Source organism: Eucyclogobius newberryi, unplaced genomic scaffold (genome assembly GCF_026437365.1).
Source record: "Eucyclogobius newberryi isolate DKJ021-1_F unplaced genomic scaffold, fEucNew1.0.hap1 SCAF_5, whole genome shotgun sequence".
NCBI classification, from domain to species: domain Eukaryota; kingdom Metazoa; phylum Chordata; class Actinopteri; order Gobiiformes; family Gobiidae; genus Eucyclogobius; species Eucyclogobius newberryi.
In genome coordinates, this window is record NW_027316167.1 from 40184594 (window position 1) to 40202366 (window position 17773).

Consider the following 17773-nt stretch of genomic DNA (forward strand, 5'->3'; position numbering starts at 1 on the left):
AAGGCTGCAGTGTGTGTCTTGCAGCAGCCTCCTCCAGGCCCTGGACGTGCGCGAGTGTGTGTGCATGTACGGGGCCAACGTGCTCAGCCTGGTGCACAGCTCTCTGGTGTCTGCAGCCGCGGGGGCCGGAGCCAGCGGGGGGGCCAAGGAGCTGCTCATGACTCTGCCCTGTCCCTCTGCGCAGACTGTCAGCAAGTACAACTCCCAGTACCACAAACTCTTCCCCTGCGTGCCCCAGGACGAGATCCTCATGAAAGGTAAGAGCCCGGGCGTGGCATCTTGCATACTCTGCACACACTCTGCATCAGGATTGTCAACTTCTAATACCAGGATATATTTTAACTACTGACACAACATGGGAATTAAAGGGAATCTCTTTTTTCAGAATCAGACTTTCTTTTATTCAATAGAGAATCAGAGCTAAGGAGAAAAGGTGTAACAATCCCTTCCACAGCGTTGGATTTTCAGACAGCGTGACGTCCCTGTCTATTTCAAACCAACATGTTGAGTGAAAAACTGGGACAGAACTCTGAGCCACAGAGTAATGTTCACTACACCAGTCAGTGTAGTGAACATTACACAGGAGACTAAACAGAGAGTGAGAGTTTATGAAGACCTCCTTCTGTTGGGCATCTACATCTCAGAGCCATGACTTTAGAGGACATGACTTTAGAGGACATGACTTTAGAGGACATGACTTTAGAGGACATGACTTTAGAGGACATGACTTTAGAGGACATTACTTTAGAGGACATTACTTTAGAGGACATGACTTTAGAGGACATTACTTTAGAGGACATTACTTTAGTGGTTATTACTTTAGAGGACATTACTTTAGAGGACATTACTTTAGAGGACATGACTTTAGAGGACATGACTTTAGAGGACATGACTTTAGAGGACATTACTTTAGAGGACATTACTTTAGAGGACATGACTTTAGAGGACATTACTTTAGAGGACATTACTTTAGTGGTTATTACTTTAGAGGACATTACTTTAGAGGACATTACTTTAGAGGACATAACTTTAGAGGACATGACTTTAGAGGACATGACTTTAGAGGACATGACTTTAGAGGACATTAATTTAGAGGACATTACTTTAGAGGACATGACTTTAGAGGACATGACTTTAGAGGACATGACTTTAGAGGACATTACTTTAGAGGACATTACTTTAGAGGACATTACTTTAGAGGACATGACTTTAGAGGACATTACTTTAGAGGACATTACTTTAGTGGTTATTACTTTAGAGGACATGACTTTAGAGGACATGACTTTAGAGGACATGACTTTAGAGGACATGACTTTAGAGGACATGACTTTAGAGGACATTACTTTAGAGGACATTACTTTAGAGGACATTACTTTAGAGGACATGACTTTAGAGGACATTACTTTAGAGGACATTACTTTAGTGGTTATTACTTTAGAGGACATTACTTTAGAGGACATTACTTTAGAGGACATAACTTTAGAGGAAATGACTTTAGAGGACATGACTTCAGAGGACATTAATTTAGAGGACATTACTTTAGAGGACATGACTTTAGAGGACATTACTTTAGAGGACATTAGACATTACTTTAGAGGACATTAGACATTACTTCAGAGGACATGACTTTAGAGGACATGACTCTAGAGGACAGTGAAGTTCAGACCCTGGCAAAGGAGAAGAGATGGTTTGAGAGACAAGTCACAGTCTGTAATTCCTCTTTCATCCAGGAGGGTTTTGTCTACGAAGGAGTCAAAGAGAAAGACTCACCTCCATTTCACGTCCTCCTCAGGACGGATCAAACAGGGCTGATAGGAGTGTAGTTAGCTCCTCCCTTCTGACAAATGTAAAACAGTAACTCACTCGTTCTGTCACTCGTGTCCAGTTGACGGAATTGGATTTTCTTTGGCTTTCCTCCAGCTCCAGCTCCTCACACACAACAGCTGATGGAGTAAAAGGAGATTATGAAGATATTGACGCAGGACAACTTACACGTTTTATAATCATTTCTGAAACGTAGTATTCATATGCATCACATAAATGATTTAGTAATCAAATAATCATTATACACTCCAAAATATGCTCTGTGCGGAGAGATGAGCTGAGTCATTAAAATGACACAGAAACGTCTAAGTGTGTTTTTAGTCGATTCATTGCTGCAGCTGAGATTTCACTGCTTCAGTAATTGAGAATTACCATTAAATCACAATGTTTCTTCTCAAAATAATTACAAAATGTATTAAACTAAAATGTTATTTTGTGACAACACTGAGCCAAAAGCAAAATAATGCAACAATACCAGATCTGTAAAGCTAGTATTTAAGGTTAAGGTTGTATTCAAAATCAAAAGGATTTTAAGGAAAGTGAATACATTTCTCTTTTAACACAGTTTCCTCTTCTTGAACCCGTAGTGTACTCGTGCGCTCTCCTCAGAGACATCCTCCTACAGGGACGACTCTACATCTCCAGGCACTGGCTGTGTTTCTACGCCAACCTCTTCGGCAAAGACATCAAGGTACAGCTAACAGACAGGGGAACGTTAGCTTTTTTCATCTGCTTCACTTCAGAGCTGATTGGATTGTACTGGCCCGTTTGAGTGGTCCAAAGTGAGCCATGTGAGATGTCTAGATTCCAAAGTGGCCTGGCTCACTTTGGGAGATGATTGGACAAGAGAGAACGCAGACTCAGGTGAAAATAAGATGCCAAAAGCCGCTATGATTTCCCCTAAGTTATGTGCACAAACAAAGCTAGCACATGTTAGCATCATGAATCTTACATTATCCAAACCCACCGCATCATAGAGAGATGTTGAAGCTCTCGCTTCAGCCACAAACAAAACCTATTCTTGTGCATTGCTCAGATCGGCTTTAGGCACAATTCAGAATGTATTTATTAAGAAAGTTAGGGTGATGTCAAGGAAATGCATTGTTCTGTGGTGCTGGGTGGTGGAGTGGTTAGGGCACAGCACACTGCAAATGCTCTATCGACAATGTGCTCCAAAGTGAACCGGTCTGAGGGGCAGGACCAGTCCAAACAGGGCCATATACGTTCTCTAAGCAGCCCCTGTCTCAGCCCCTGTCTCAGCCCCTGTCTCAGCCCCTGTCTCAGCCCCTGTCTCAGCCTGACAAGCTCACTGTCACTCAAATGCTTAACAAGCCCCCCATTCTCCAGTGAGATGATACTGCAGACACAGCAGTATTTAGTCTGAGGCAGGTCGTTGTTCCTCAGGTCTGAGTGACAATGAGCTGCTTAATCCAAACACATTCCTCAGCAGGATGTTTCTCTTCTCTGTCACTGCCTGGGCTCTAGGACTGGATCACAGTCACTTACATTTACTTGAGTCACTTTTTGAAGAAATCTGGGCCTTTATAATGTGTGAACAATTTTCTGATACAGTGGTTCCCACTTTGGGGGTCAATAAATACCAACATCCATTCTACAATGAGGGTCCCGAGGGTCTGTGGCTTGGTTATTTTGTGCTTCCACTCAGCTTTACAGGTCGGGGACCTGGATTATAAAATACAAAGGTTGTGTTGGGGAAACATGAAATAAAAAGTGTATCCAAACTTTGACAGGTTGTGTATTATGCTTTATTATAATAAGTGATAAAGTAATGCTTATGTATTTACTTATTTTGCACAATGTTTATCAAAAAATATTGAAAATAGCTGTAAAACAGATAAAAGCCTCTTGAGTTCAGGTCTGTAGTGTCACCTCTGACCTCTGACCTCTGTCTGCTGCAGGTGGCCATCCCTGTGGTGTCAGTGAGGCTGGTGAAGAAGCACAAGACGGCAGGCCTGGTGCCCAACGGCCTGGCCATCACCACCGACACGGGGCAGAAGGTGAGCACCAGGACCTGAGCGTGAGGACCTGAGCACCAGGACATGAGCACCAGGACCTGAGCACCAGGACCTGAGGACCTGAGCACCAGGACCTGAGGACCTGAGCGTGAGGACCTGAGCACCAGGACCTGAGCGCGAGGACCTGAGCGCGAGGACCTGAGCACCAGGACCTGAGCGCGAGGACCTGAGCACCAGGACCTGAGCACCAGGACCTGAGCGCGAGGACCTGAGCACCAGGACCTGAGCACCAGGACCTGAGCGCGAGGACCTGAGCACCAGGACCTGAGCGCGAGGACCTGAGCACCAGGACCTGAGCACCAGGACCTGAGCACCAGGACCTGAGCACCAGGACCTGAGCACCAGGACCTGAGCAGGACTTTAGAGCTGTGTAATACTCTGTTTGCTTGTGCCATAGTTTGTTCAGAGCTCTTGCAGTTGTCGTCACACTTTCCCATCATGCACCACCACACCCACACTGGCAGGAGAGGAAACCGTGTTCCCTGTAATGAACACATTTAGATTATTAGATTATTATTATATCATGGTGTAGTGAGTCAAGCCTCACATTAATTAAGTTACAAATGTATTTCTGCATTGGATTTTTTATTTGAAGAATTGTTTAACCGTTCTCTCAAGACGATTAAAAAACTGAATTAGGTTTTGTATTGCCAATTGGTCTATTAATTTGGCAAGAGAGAGTAGTTTGAAGAGAAACAAACTAATGTTAAACCCGTGATTTTCAGGTGTGTGTTACATTCCCATGAGTGAATTATCAGTTAGAAGTTAGAACACATCTTTTCATTATTTTAACAATATCAATAAAAGTACCAGGCGCCTTTTTCCCACAAATACACGACATCCAGATCAAACTAAGGCACACAAACTCCAAAATGAACGTTCCAATTGGTCCAAAGTCTGTCAAATGTGTCAAGTTAAGTCCAAATGTGATCTGTATTGTGTCAATTATAATGTTGGTCCAGTCCTTGATCGTTGGTGCAACACGTGTCATCCGTTCTTCCACCAGGAGAATATTCCACAGATATTCCCTGATTGTGTCTGTGCCGTGAGGTTTGAGGCCAAATACAACGTTCTGAAATGGAATGGGATGATGTCACAAACAACAGGACAGTCCCAAAACACATGAAAATCTGCCTCTGGCCGCCACAATTTCTCCAATAGAATGTCCTTGTGCATAATGAGCACTTTGACATGGTGTTATGCAAAGACGTGACACACTTTTCCAACAGAATCCCTCCAAACATGTGATTTTGTGTTTCTCACCTGAGATGTAGATGTATTTTCCCTTTCTTCATCCGTCAAAATAAAATGAACCTCTCTTTCCCATTTATTTTTAATGTAATGAATAATACTATTACTCTTGTAAGTTCTGATGTATATGTTTTAGTCAGAGTTATAATGGTGGTTAGAATAACTCACTATCTCATAAAGCAGTGTTCTCAGGAGTTTGTGGACGGTTCAAAAGGGATTCATTGACTTCAGAGGTTAAACATTACACCTTTATGGTGCAAGTGTCCGCTCAGAACTTTAATGCCTTTGGGGACTTTTGATTGACTGCTCTAATGACTTATGCACAAAGTGACTGCTCTCTGATGTCATGCATACACATAACCTGAGCATCTGGTTCTGCTACAGTCAGACTGACATATCTTCTTAAAGAGGCGCTTTCTAGGCAATTTGAGTCAAGTTTATCTGTAACTCAAACACAGTTATTCAAAGTGCTTTACAGAACAGGAAAAGTTGCATTAAAATCATCACAATACAAAATCTTTAAAGGAGAATGTGCTTCACTAAACCATGTCTCTTCTGCACATGCTCTTCTCTTCAATGATGCTGAAGGGAATTCAAACGGACTAGATTGTGGACTACATTGACCAATTGGCATTGTTTTTTTTCTTTTAATTTATTTTTCTAATGAACAAAAAGGCACAGAGTAAAATAAATGTAAGCAGCAAAAGATATCCAATAAAGTTACATTTTACTCATTCAAATTCCTCGGTCCAGTCCTTGATTGTTGGTCCAGTTTGTGTCCATTTTTTGGTGATTCTTCCCTGAGGTATCCATCCATCCAGTCCATGGCAGGAGTTTTGAAGTCCTGTGGAATGCCTGTGCAGAAAACAGTTTGCAGCGCTTTGCTAATCTCAGTCCAACACAGTATCACCAGGACAGTTCCACCGCACACAGTGATGATGGGCCACGTGTATTCTAATCTCATTTATTTCAATTCTAATTCAGATGTGAATGAAAATGAGCAGGGATCGGGATTTTTAGGATTTTACTGCATTTTTGTGTTTCATTGTGCAGTTCAATCAATGGTTACAGGCAAGGCAAGTTTATTTGTAGAGCAATTCAAAGTGTTCAGGCCGTGGCTCATGTTCAGGCCGTGGCTCATGTTCAGCCCGTGGCTCATGTTCAGGCCGTGGCTCATGTTCAGGCCGTGGCTCCTGTTCAGGCCGTGGCTCCTGTTCAGGCCGTGGCTCCTGTTCAGGCAGTGGCTCCTGTTCAGGCCGTGGCTCCTGTTCAGGGCGTGGCTCTGCTTCATGATTGGTGCAGGAGCTGTGGGCGGAGTCCTCACATCAGAGACAGGAGGTTTAAACACTAGATTTCAGAGACTCATTCTGCTCTCTGATTGGACAAAACACCAAATTATAACAACAACTCTCCAATGTTTTTGTAACTAAGAATAAATTAACATTATATTTGTTAAGAGTAAAAATGATATTTGATTAGAACATGTTTGCTTTGTGTACAGAGACACAGCTCATGTTTATGACATTTAAAAACTTTTACACACACTTCTTTCAAATTGAAATCAAATCTAGAGCTGGTCTTTAAAAAGTGGCATCGATTTCATCTCAGTATTTATGGATCAAAGTGGAACATTTCACAAACAGGAAATGGAGTATTTGCAGGTTTTATGAGCGCTCTGTTCTGTTCTGTGTTGCAGTACGTGTTTGTGTCGCTGCTCTCCAGGGACAGTGTGTACGACGTGCTCAGGAGGATCTGCACACATCTGCAGGTCTCACACGCTTCTGCGCATGATATTTATTATTATGAATTAGTGATCATCATTTGAACTGCACTGGTGTAAAACTTAAGCAGATAAGATAAGATCGAACTTGTGTAGCAGCTTATCATAATAAAGTGTCTGTAATGAAGAGAAGGCTGAAGATACTGATGATTTTAATCAAAGTACAAATCACTATAAGACTCTGGCTGCAACAAGGAATTTGAAGAATTGTGACTAATGGAACTGAAATAATGATCATTCTGTTATTACTAATGTGTTGTTGTTTTTTTGAGCTGCTATGTCTCACCTATTGATCCATAAAGTTTGTCTGAAGGAAAAATATAAAGTTGGTGATGAAAATGGTGGCAAAATTCAGAAAAATGTGGCTGAAAAATGTACATTTAGTCATCTAAAGCTTTAAGCATGTAAACGCCACATATCTAACTCTACATATCTACACAATGCACAGTTTTGGTTCATATTAAAAGTGACAGTAGTGATTTTGGAACGTCCCACACATGAAAAGTGACTGAAAATGTCTGTGAAGACCTGAGAATCTGTAAATGATCGAGCAAACAGCGTTTCTACGGCAACACCACCAGGTCTTTGACTGATTTTAAAAGGAAACGTGTTGAAAAAGGCTGATTTTCCCTTTTTCGTTCTAAATTGGCCTCGGTTTAGTCTTTTTTGACAGATTTTGAGAAGAAGTTTGATGTCATAATGTTTTAATGTAACTGAAATAATTGGGTATATTTACATTTAGTAATAATATCAAGATCAGTGCTTTGCAGCCAAATCACAATCACTTCCAACTCCTTCAGTCATTTATATTAGTCATTTTTATTACTATATTTGTTTTTGTACTTTTTCTTTTTCTTACATGACCTTTTCAGAGAAGTATGAGCAGTAAATGTGTTTGTGTTTGTGTTTGAGCAGGTGAACGGGAAGAGCCTGAGCCTGAAGCAGCTGATGGAGGAACCCACTCTGTCCCTGGTCAGTCCCTCACTCAGATGCCCCGCCTCATCGTCACATGGTCCTGTATCAGAGCGTGCACACTGACACAGTCCCTCACTCAGATGCCCCGCCTCATCGTCACATGGTCCTGTATCAGAGCGTGCACACTGACACAGTCCCTCACTCAGATGCCCCGCCTCATCGTCACATGGTCCTGTATCAGAGCGTGCACACTGACACAGTCCCTCACTCAGATGCCCCGCCTCATCGTCACATGGTCCTGTATCAGAGCGTGCACACTGACACAGTCCCTCACTCAGATGCCCCGCCTCATCGTCACATGGTCCTGTATCAGAGCGTGCACACTGACACAGTCCCTCACTCAGATGCCCCGCCTCATCGTCACATGGTCCTGTATCAGAGCGTGCACACTGACACAGTCCCTCACTCAGATGCCCCGCCTCATCGTCACATGGTCCTGTATCAGAGCGTGCACACTGACACAGTCCCTCACTCAGATGCCCCGCCTCATCGTCACATGGTCCTGTATCAGAGCGTGCACACTGACACAGTCCCTCACTCAGATGCCCCGCCTCATCGTCACATGGTCCTGTATCAGAGCGTGCACACTGACACAGTCCCTCACTCAGATGCCCCGCCTCATCGTCACATGGTCCTGTATCAGAGCGTGCACACTGACACAGTCCCTCACTCAGATGCCCCGCCTCATCGTCACATGGTCCTGTATCAGAGCGTGCACACTGACACAGTCCCTCACTCAGATGCCCCGCCTCATCGTCACATGGTCCTGTATCAGAGCGTGCACACTGACACAGTCCCTCACTCAGATGCCCCGCCTCATCGTCACATGGTCCTGTATCAGAGCGTGCACACTGACACAGTCCCTCACTCAGATGCCCCGCCTCATCGTCACATGGTCCTGTATCAGAGCGTGCACACTGACACAGTCCCTCACTCAGATGCCCCGCCTCATCGTCACATGGTCCTGTATCAGAGCGTGCACACTGACACAGTCCCTCACTCAGATGCCCCGCCTCATCGTCACATGGTCCTGTATCAGAGCGTGCACACTGACACAGTCCCTCACTCAGATGCCCCGCCTCATCGTCACATGGTCCTGTATCAGAGCGTGCACACTGACACAGTCCCTCACTCAGATGCCCCGCCTCATCGTCACATGGTCCTGTATCAGAGCGTGCACACTGACACAGTCCCTCACTCAGATGCCCCGCCTCATCGTCACATGGTCCTGTATCAGAGCGTGCACACTGACACAGTCCCTCACTCAGATGCCCCGCCTCATCGTCACATGGTCCTGTATCAGAGCGTGCACACTGACACAGTCCCTCACTCAGATGCCCCGCCTCATCGTCACATGGTCCTGTATCAGAGCGTGCACACTGACACAGTCCCTCACTCAGATGCCCCGCCTCATCGTCACATGGTCCTGTATCAGAGCGTGCACACTGACACAGTCCCTCACTCAGATGCCCCGCCTCATCGTCACATGGTCCTGTATCAGAGCGTGCACACTGACACAGTCCCTCACTCAGATGCCCCGCCTCATCGTCACATGGTCCTGTATCAGAGCGTGCACACTGACACAGTCCCTCACTCAGATGCCCCGCCTCATCGTCACATGGTCCTGTATCAGAGCGTGCACACTGACACAGTCCCTCACTCAGATGCCCCGCCTCATCGTCACATGGTCCTGTATCAGAGCGTGCACACTGACACAGTCCCTCACTCAGATGCCCCGCCTCATCGTCACATGGTCCTGTATCAGAGCGTGCACACTGACACAGTCCCTCACTCAGATGCCCCGCCTCATCGTCACATGGTCCTGTATCAGAGCGTGCACACTGACACAGTCCCTCACTCAGATGCCCCGCCTCATCGTCACATGGTCCTGTATCAGAGCGTGCACACTGACACAGTCCCTCACTCAGATGCCCCGCCTCATCGTCACATGGTCCTGTATCAGAGCGTGCACACTGACACAGTCCCTCACTCAGATGCCCCGCCTCATCGTCACATGGTCCTGTATCAGAGCGTGCACACTGACACAGTCCCTCACTCAGATGCCCCGCCTCATCGTCACATGGTCCTGTATCAGAGCGTGCACACTGACACAGTCCCTCACTCAGATGCCCCGCCTCATCGTCACATGGTCCTGTATCAGAGCGTGCACACTGACACAGACACCTCAGAAGGATAAAGGGTCTATTATTGTGCAGAATCAGTTATGAAGTCTTTGTTACGTGTAAGTTGATATATGACTTATCCTTCTCATAACAAGTTGTGTTATTGTCTTTTTGGGGTATTAAATGTCAGGTGTACAGGCCGTGAATCCTCTTAGGCTAATGCTGCATTCATGTGAGCGACATCTACGTAGTTCATGAGAGGATCTTATGAAACACACGTCAAACACACAAGCCACTGGAAAGATGTGTGCAACCCTTAATTGTTGTTTTGTTACAGTTATGTGAGGGATGTGATCATGTACAATGTCTTTGCAAAGTTGTATCGCTTTTAACATCATTATTACAATATAAAGTGGAATTATGGCTTAAATATGTTTCCAAATTGAAATTCCAAGTTGGTGTTTGAGCCCGTTTCATCTTCTGAGTCAAAGCAGCATCATGTGAGGCTCAAAACAGGAAATGATGACGTCCATGAGAATAAATCAATCATCGTTACAATTGTTCTCACTAAAATCTGTATTTGATTTGGTTTAGTAGGAACAAGAGTCCTGATGGATTGTGTTGTGTTCAGCTCCTGTCACGTTTTGCTCTGATTGGGATAAACCTTGCAGCTCTGTTACTTGTCCCAGGACGACTTCCCGGCAGCAGACGAGTTCCCTGTGGTGGACGAGTTTCCGTCGGTGCTGAAATGGAGACGGAAGCCCTCCACAGTGTCCGTGTCCTCCTCGCTCCCTGACCTCCTGGGGAACTCCACGGGCAGCCTCTCCTCCCCTGACACGCCCTTTAAACCCGAGCCGCCGCTGGAAGGTGCATACGCAGGTGATAAAACTCAACTATGTGCAGAGCTAAAGTCCAAGGACACACTCCCCAAGGACACACTCCCCAAGGACACACTCCCCAAGGACACACTCCCCAAGGACACACTCCCCAAGGACACCACTCCCCAAGGACACACTCCCCAAGGACACACTCCCCAAGGACACCACTCCCCAAGGACACACTCCCCAAGGACACCACTCCCCAAGGACACACTCCCCAAGGACACCACTCCCCAAGGACACACTCCCCAAGGACACACTCCCCAAGGACACCACTCCCCAAGGACACGCTCCCCAAGGACACACTCCCCAAGGACACACTCCCCAAGGACACACTCCCCAAGGACACCACTCCCCAAGGACACGCTCCCCAAGGACACACGCTTTAGATCCGCCGCCTGTAAACCACGCCCCCTTCAGCCGGGATTACTCACGCAAAGTGGGCTTTATTATTGTGTACTTTGAGTACAATATTAGCTCTAGATTACTTATGAAGCGAAACAAACCTTGTCCCACAATGGGAAAATTTCAGTGTTGCAACACAGATTAGGTACAGAAACGAAGGCAAGGCCAGTTTATTTGTTGAGCACAATTCGTACACAAGGCAGTTCAAAGTGCTTCACAACAGGGAAAATATGCATTAAAATCACAGACATGAGAGAAATGACAAAACCTTCATTTCCATTCATTCACTGAACAGTTTTGACCTGAATCATTTGTCTGAGTGATGATGGAAAACCAAATCTATTGGAGAGATTAGAAACAGAAGTGTAATAATAACTGGGTGCGGGGCCAGTTGAAACGTGGCTAATGCTACCTGGCTTGGATTGGTTCCTAGTTTGAATGTAACTCGAGGACAACGAGGAAGGAGATAAATGTTTGTTCTTGAGTCTCTGCAGCATAACACATCTTAATAGAGACTAAATGATATGATCTCTATTGTGCTTTATATGTTCTTTATGGTGTGAGAGGAACCAGAGGCTGCGATAGACGTGAACTCGCTCTTATGCAACATCTCATTAAGCTCAAGTGGAGATGGAATCATGTGGTGCTGCTATAAACAGCTCAGGCCCTTGTAGATTACAGGCAGATTATGGATCAGACGGAGGACATTTCCACACGCAGGACCCAGCCAAGCGTGTTCACGGGCTAGATCTGTGATTATGGGGTCGATCCGCATGAAATGGAGGAGCCAATAGAGTAAGAAAGTATGAAAAGGACAATATTATTACACCTCATTATTATTGGTCATGTTATTTTGATATACACGATATTAATGTCTATTCACTATATTTCGCCCCGCCCACTTTTCCCACTGTCTGCTACCATAGTGCGTATGTAGGAGTGGACGTAGCTAAGCCTCTGACCGCTGCGTTCCAAAGAGGACACGAGCCAGTGAACCCCGTCCAGTCTCTGTAAACGCTGCGGTCAAGCTCCACATCCTGGACTCAAACGCCTCCACGTGACCCCATAATGACCGACCAATCAGGTTCCATCTGTTGTCACGTTTCCGGAGCATCTTAGCAACAGGTTTGATTGACAGCTTGCACAGCGCGTTGCTAAGTGCCCCGTGGATACCAGCGGCGCGGGCTGAAAGAGTCATGTACCTTCTACAACCTCACTCCTGATTGGCTCTGTGGTTGCTATGAAACACGCACTTGGATTTCCAGACATGGCACAGCGCTCCGTCAGGTGGTGGTGTGTCAGGTGCAGTCTTCTCCTCCACAGTTGCATGTCCTGCCTCTGTCTCTTAGCGTGTGTGAGTATGTGCACGGTCAGCGCTGCAGGTGTTGAGCGGGATGTTGTGTTGCAGAGCGCTCGCCGCAGACAGACAGGGGCCTCTCATCGGAGCCCGGGGCCGAGCTGGGCCAGATGGAGTACCAGCTGCTCAAGTTCTTCACCCTGCTGTGAGTAGCACCACACACACAGGCAGCACACACACACACAGTCACCACACACACACACACACAGGCAGCACACACACACACAGTCACCACACACACACACACACAGGCAGCACACACACACACACACAGGCAGCACACACACAGGCAGCACACACAGCAGCACACACAGGCAGCACACACACAGGCAGCACACACAGGCAGCACACACAGGCAGCACACACACAGTCAGCACACACACACACACAGGCAGCACACACAGGCAGCACACACAGGCAGCACACACACAGTCAGCACACACACACACACACAGGCAGCACACACAGGCAGCACACACAGGCAGCACACACACAGTCAGCACACACACACACACAGGCAGCACACACACAGTCAGCACACATACAGTCAGCACACACAGGCAGCACACACACAGGCAGCACACACACAGTCAGCACACACAGTCAGCACACACAGGCAGCACACACAGGCAGCACACACACACAGGCAGCACACACACAGGCAGCACACACACACAGGCAGCACACACACACAGGCAGCACACACACACAGGCAGCACACACACACACAGGCAGCACACACACACAGGCAGCACACACAGGCAGCACACACACAGTCAGCACACACACACACACAGGCAGCACACACAGGCAGCACACACACAGTCAGCACACACACACACACACACACACAGGCAGCACACACACAGGCAGCACACACACAGTCAGCACACACAGTCAGCACACACAGGCAGCACACACAGGCAGCACACACACAGGCAGCACACACACACAGGCAGCACACACACACAGGCAGCACACACACACAGGCAGCACACACACACAGGCAGCACACACACACAGGCAGCACACACACACAGGCAGCGCACACAGGCAGCACACACACAGGCAGCACACACACACACACAGGCAGCACACACAGGCAGCACACACACAGGCAGCGCACACACACACAGGCAGCACACACAGGCAGCACACACACACAGGCAGCACACACACAGGCAGCACACACACACACACACAGGCAGCACACACACAGGCAGCACACACAGGCAGCACACACACAGGCAGCACACACACACACACACACAGGCAGCACACACACAGGCAGCACACACACACACAGGCAGCACACACAGGCAGCACACACAGGCAGCACACACACAGGCAGCACACACAGGCAGCACACACACACACACAGGCAGCACACACACAGTCAGCACACACAGGCAGCACACACACACACAGGCAGCACACACACACACACACACAGGCAGCACACACACAGGCAGCACACACACACAGGCAGCACACACACACACACACAGGCAGCACACACACACAGGCAGCACACACACACACACACACACACAGGCAGCACACACACACACACACACACACAGGCAGCACACACACACAGGCAGCACACACACACAGGATTTGACAAATTGACAAATACCTGATAACACCTTCATTTTGTTAAATGATTGTTTAAAGTGACAGAAAAAATTTACATTTGTGTCTCATTTTGTATTGAATGTCCCTTATTGATGACATCACAGAGGGATTCACAAACAAATTTTACCCCATGGACTACGTATTCTAGTCATGAGTCATATACTGTACGTATATGACTGTATGTACGTATACTGTACATATACTGTACGTATACTGTACGTATACTGTACGTATACTGTACGTATACTGTACGTATACTGTACGTATACTGTACGTATGCACTTTGAAAGTATCAGTATCAGAAGTCATTTTGACAACACCTTTTATTTGGCCTTAATTTGACAAAAATGCAGTCATGTATTGGTTATATTGAAGTTACAGATGACAAAACATTTAAGATGTTTTCACACTTGTTATTTGGTTCTAAATTGAGCCCATTTTAGTCCTGACGTGGATTTGGTTTGGTCCTGTTCTAGTCCAGGTTTATTTTTGGGTTTAGTCCTGGTTTAGTTGCAATTTTGATTTGGCCTCGATCCAAGTTTAAATGTATACATCTCCAGTGTTTCTGAGCCTGGAAATAACTGTATTTAGTGGTCAAATGTTCCTTTACAGTCATGGTTTACATCATGTTTGATACTTTCAGGACCAGATGCAGAATCATGTAAAGATCTGGGCTGCTGTCGCCCTCTTGTGTTCAGTGGTGGTATTGTCTGTCCTGCAGTTGGACTCACTGTACTTTCTGCTGTGTCCCAGGATCATTGTGCTCATCCTGTCGTCCTGTTACCTGGCCTTTCGAGTGTGCAGCCTGGAGCAGCAGCTGTCCTTCCTCAGTAACCCAAACCTGCCCCTGCAAGAGAGGTCCTGCCCCACACTCACTTCATTCACACCAGACATACTGCTAAAAGTATTCACAATCAAATGTACGCTTTTACCAGTCATATTTTTTACCGTCATTATGGTGACTTTATTTTTAAGGATGTTTTAGTTCGTAGACTTTCTTTATTGGACAGGACATTGTAGCTCTCAAACATTGTTTTGTTATTAAAAATGTAATATATCTGTGAAAAACTATAGTGGGCTCAGCCATTCTATAGTATATATATAGAGTATCTGTCCAGTAAAACTTACAAATCTGGATTTTTCCTTCATCAAAAATGCAACGCTTGTGTCATAATCTTTATTAATCAAAGAAATGCAGTGAAACACGACGTTAAATGTGTTTTACTGCAGCTCTGTCACTCACGTGTGCTTTACTCACATAAACCAGCTGCATGTTTCTGGATGTTTCATATTTTGTGATATTCTGAGATGAATCACAGACTTTTGTCATTTCAAAGTTTAGACTGTTTTAATCCATGTCAGTGACATTGGCCCTGTGTGTCCCTGGTGCAGGTAACCATGGCTGTCCCGCTCCTCTCGGGGCCCCAGAAGAACAGGGACGTCCTCAGCCTTCTGCAGGCCTCATTGATCACTTGACTATGCAAACAGAATGTTGATGCTAGATTCTGAATGTGAAACGTAGTTAACTAACCACGGCTTTTGAGTTCTATTCCATCTGTTTTTCTTCTACATTAACTTAAGGTGAATTGAAGCCCAGGATCATGTGAAGATTTACTTGAAAAAACTGAGGAAAGATTTGAACCAGTTTTCCCGAAACTTTCCATGTGTGAAAACCAAATGCAGTTCTAAAGATGAAGAAAGAGGCTGAACGTGAGAGAAATGCACTTTTCCAAAAATGTGATCTTTTTCAAATGTATGTAAATGTTTTAGATATATTTTGGTACTTTGTTTTGACACTTGGAGCGGGAGTTACTAGTTGTCCGAATACATTTGGCAGAATGTACCTGATACGACAGATGCACATGGTATTATTAGTTGTATGTTTGTTTTGATGTATTTAAGTCACCAAAGACTCTGAGTCACATTGTGAAAGGGCGTGTACTCTGAGTGTAGTACCGTGTTATTCCTGTAGCAGGCAGTATACACGCTTATGTAACATGTTCTCACCAGTTTAAAGTGCATATGACCGGTTCAATCAGAGTTAAATGCAACATTTTACAAACAATGGTTCCTTATAATTCAGGAAATGCACTAAACCAGAGTTTATGTTCCAGTGCTCGACTTATTATAATCAAACAACAGTTCACAGCCCGGACCACGCCCCAACCAGGAATATGATCATGTTATTGATCATGGTGATGATGACGATGGCTCCGTTATAGCTCCATGATAGCTCCGTGATGGCTCTGTTATGGCTCCATGATGGCTCCATGATAGCTCCGTTATGGCTCCGTGATGGCTCCGTTATAGCTCCGTTATGGCTCCGTTATGGCTCCGTTATAGCTCCGTTATGGCTCCGTTATGGCTCCGTGATGGCTCCGTTATAGCTCCGTTATGGCTCCGTTATGGCTCCGTGATGGCTCCGTTATAGCTCCGTTATGGCTCCGTTATGGCTCCGTTATAGCTCCGTTATGGCTCCGTTATGGCTCCGTGATGGCTCCGTTATAGCTCCGTTATGGCTCCGTTATGGCTCCGTTATAGCTCCGTTATGGCTCCGTTATAGCTCCGTTATAGCTCCGTTATGGCTCCGTGATGGCTCCGTTATAGCTCCGTTATGGCTCCGTGATGGCTCCGTTATAGCTCCGTTATGGCTCCGTTATAGCTCCGTTATAGCTCCGTTATGGCTCCGTGATGGCTCCGTTATAGCTCCGTTATGGCTCCGTGATGGCTCCGTTATAGCTCCGTTATGGCTCCGTTATAGCTCCGTTATGGCTCCGTTATAGCTCCGTTATAGCTCCGTTATGGCTCCGTTATGGCTCCGTGATGGCTCCGTTATAGCTCCGTTATGGCTCCGTTATAGCTCCGTTATGGCTCCGTTATAGCTCCGTTATGGCTCCGTTATGGCTCCGTGATGGCTCCGTTATAGCTCCGTTATGGCTCCGTGATGGCTCCGTTATAGCTCCGTTATGGCTCCGTTATAGCTCCGTTATGGCTCCGTTATAGCTCCGTTATAGCTCCGTTATGGCTCCGTTATGGCTCCGTGATGGCTCCGTTATAGCTCCGTTATGGCTCCGTTATAGCTCCGTTATGGCTCCGTTATAGCTCCGTTATGGCTCCGTTATGGCTCCGTGATGGCTCCGTTATGGCTCCGTGATGGCTCTGTGATGGCTCCGTGATGGGCCTGTATAAATAGTGCTTCTGGGTAATTTGAGGTGTGGTTAAAGAGAGGAGGAGTGGTTGCAGGAGGAGGCGTGGTCAATGATTAACAATCATTAACTACATTTTTAGAGAATACTTATTCAAAAGACAAATTTTAAACATTTTGATTATATTTCATATTAATATGATATAAGTATTACCTGTGTATGATGAATATATACATAGATTGTTCTCTGTTTTTTAAAAACAGTTCATCTTGGACATATTATCAGATATTAATGTTCCAGAAAAACTTGAAACACTCCTCTTTAGTTAGCTAGGAAGCTAACAGCGTTTGGTGAAACGCA

The 17773-nt window shown here is 46.0% G+C and overlaps 1 protein-coding gene across 5 annotated transcripts in view; it reads left to right on the forward strand.

Annotated features, from left to right (window-relative positions):
* The window catches only part of gramd2aa (GRAM domain containing 2Aa), a 66892-nt gene extending 51063 nt beyond the window's left edge, over window positions 1–15829 (forward strand). Inside the window, exons 4-12 of one of the 5 annotated variants that reach the window (XM_072464901.1) lie at window positions 11–257; window positions 2412–2515; window positions 3744–3842; window positions 6808–6879; window positions 7807–7863; window positions 10679–10856; window positions 12681–12774; window positions 15021–15125; window positions 15660–15829. In XM_072464901.1, coding sequence (XP_072321002.1) covers window positions 11–257; window positions 2412–2515; window positions 3744–3842; window positions 6808–6879; window positions 7807–7863; window positions 10679–10856; window positions 12681–12774; window positions 15021–15125; window positions 15660–15663 — 960 coding nt within the window. In that variant the 3' untranslated portion in view covers window positions 15664–15829. Of the gene's footprint in view, window positions 1–10; window positions 258–2411; window positions 2516–3743; window positions 3843–6807; window positions 6880–7806; window positions 7864–10678; window positions 10869–12680; window positions 12775–15020; window positions 15126–15659 lie in introns of all 5 variants that reach the window. The other 4 variants (XM_072464904.1, XM_072464900.1, XM_072464903.1 and 1 more) reach the window with 4 other exon arrangements.
* Window positions 15830–17773: the final 1944 nt, after the last annotated feature.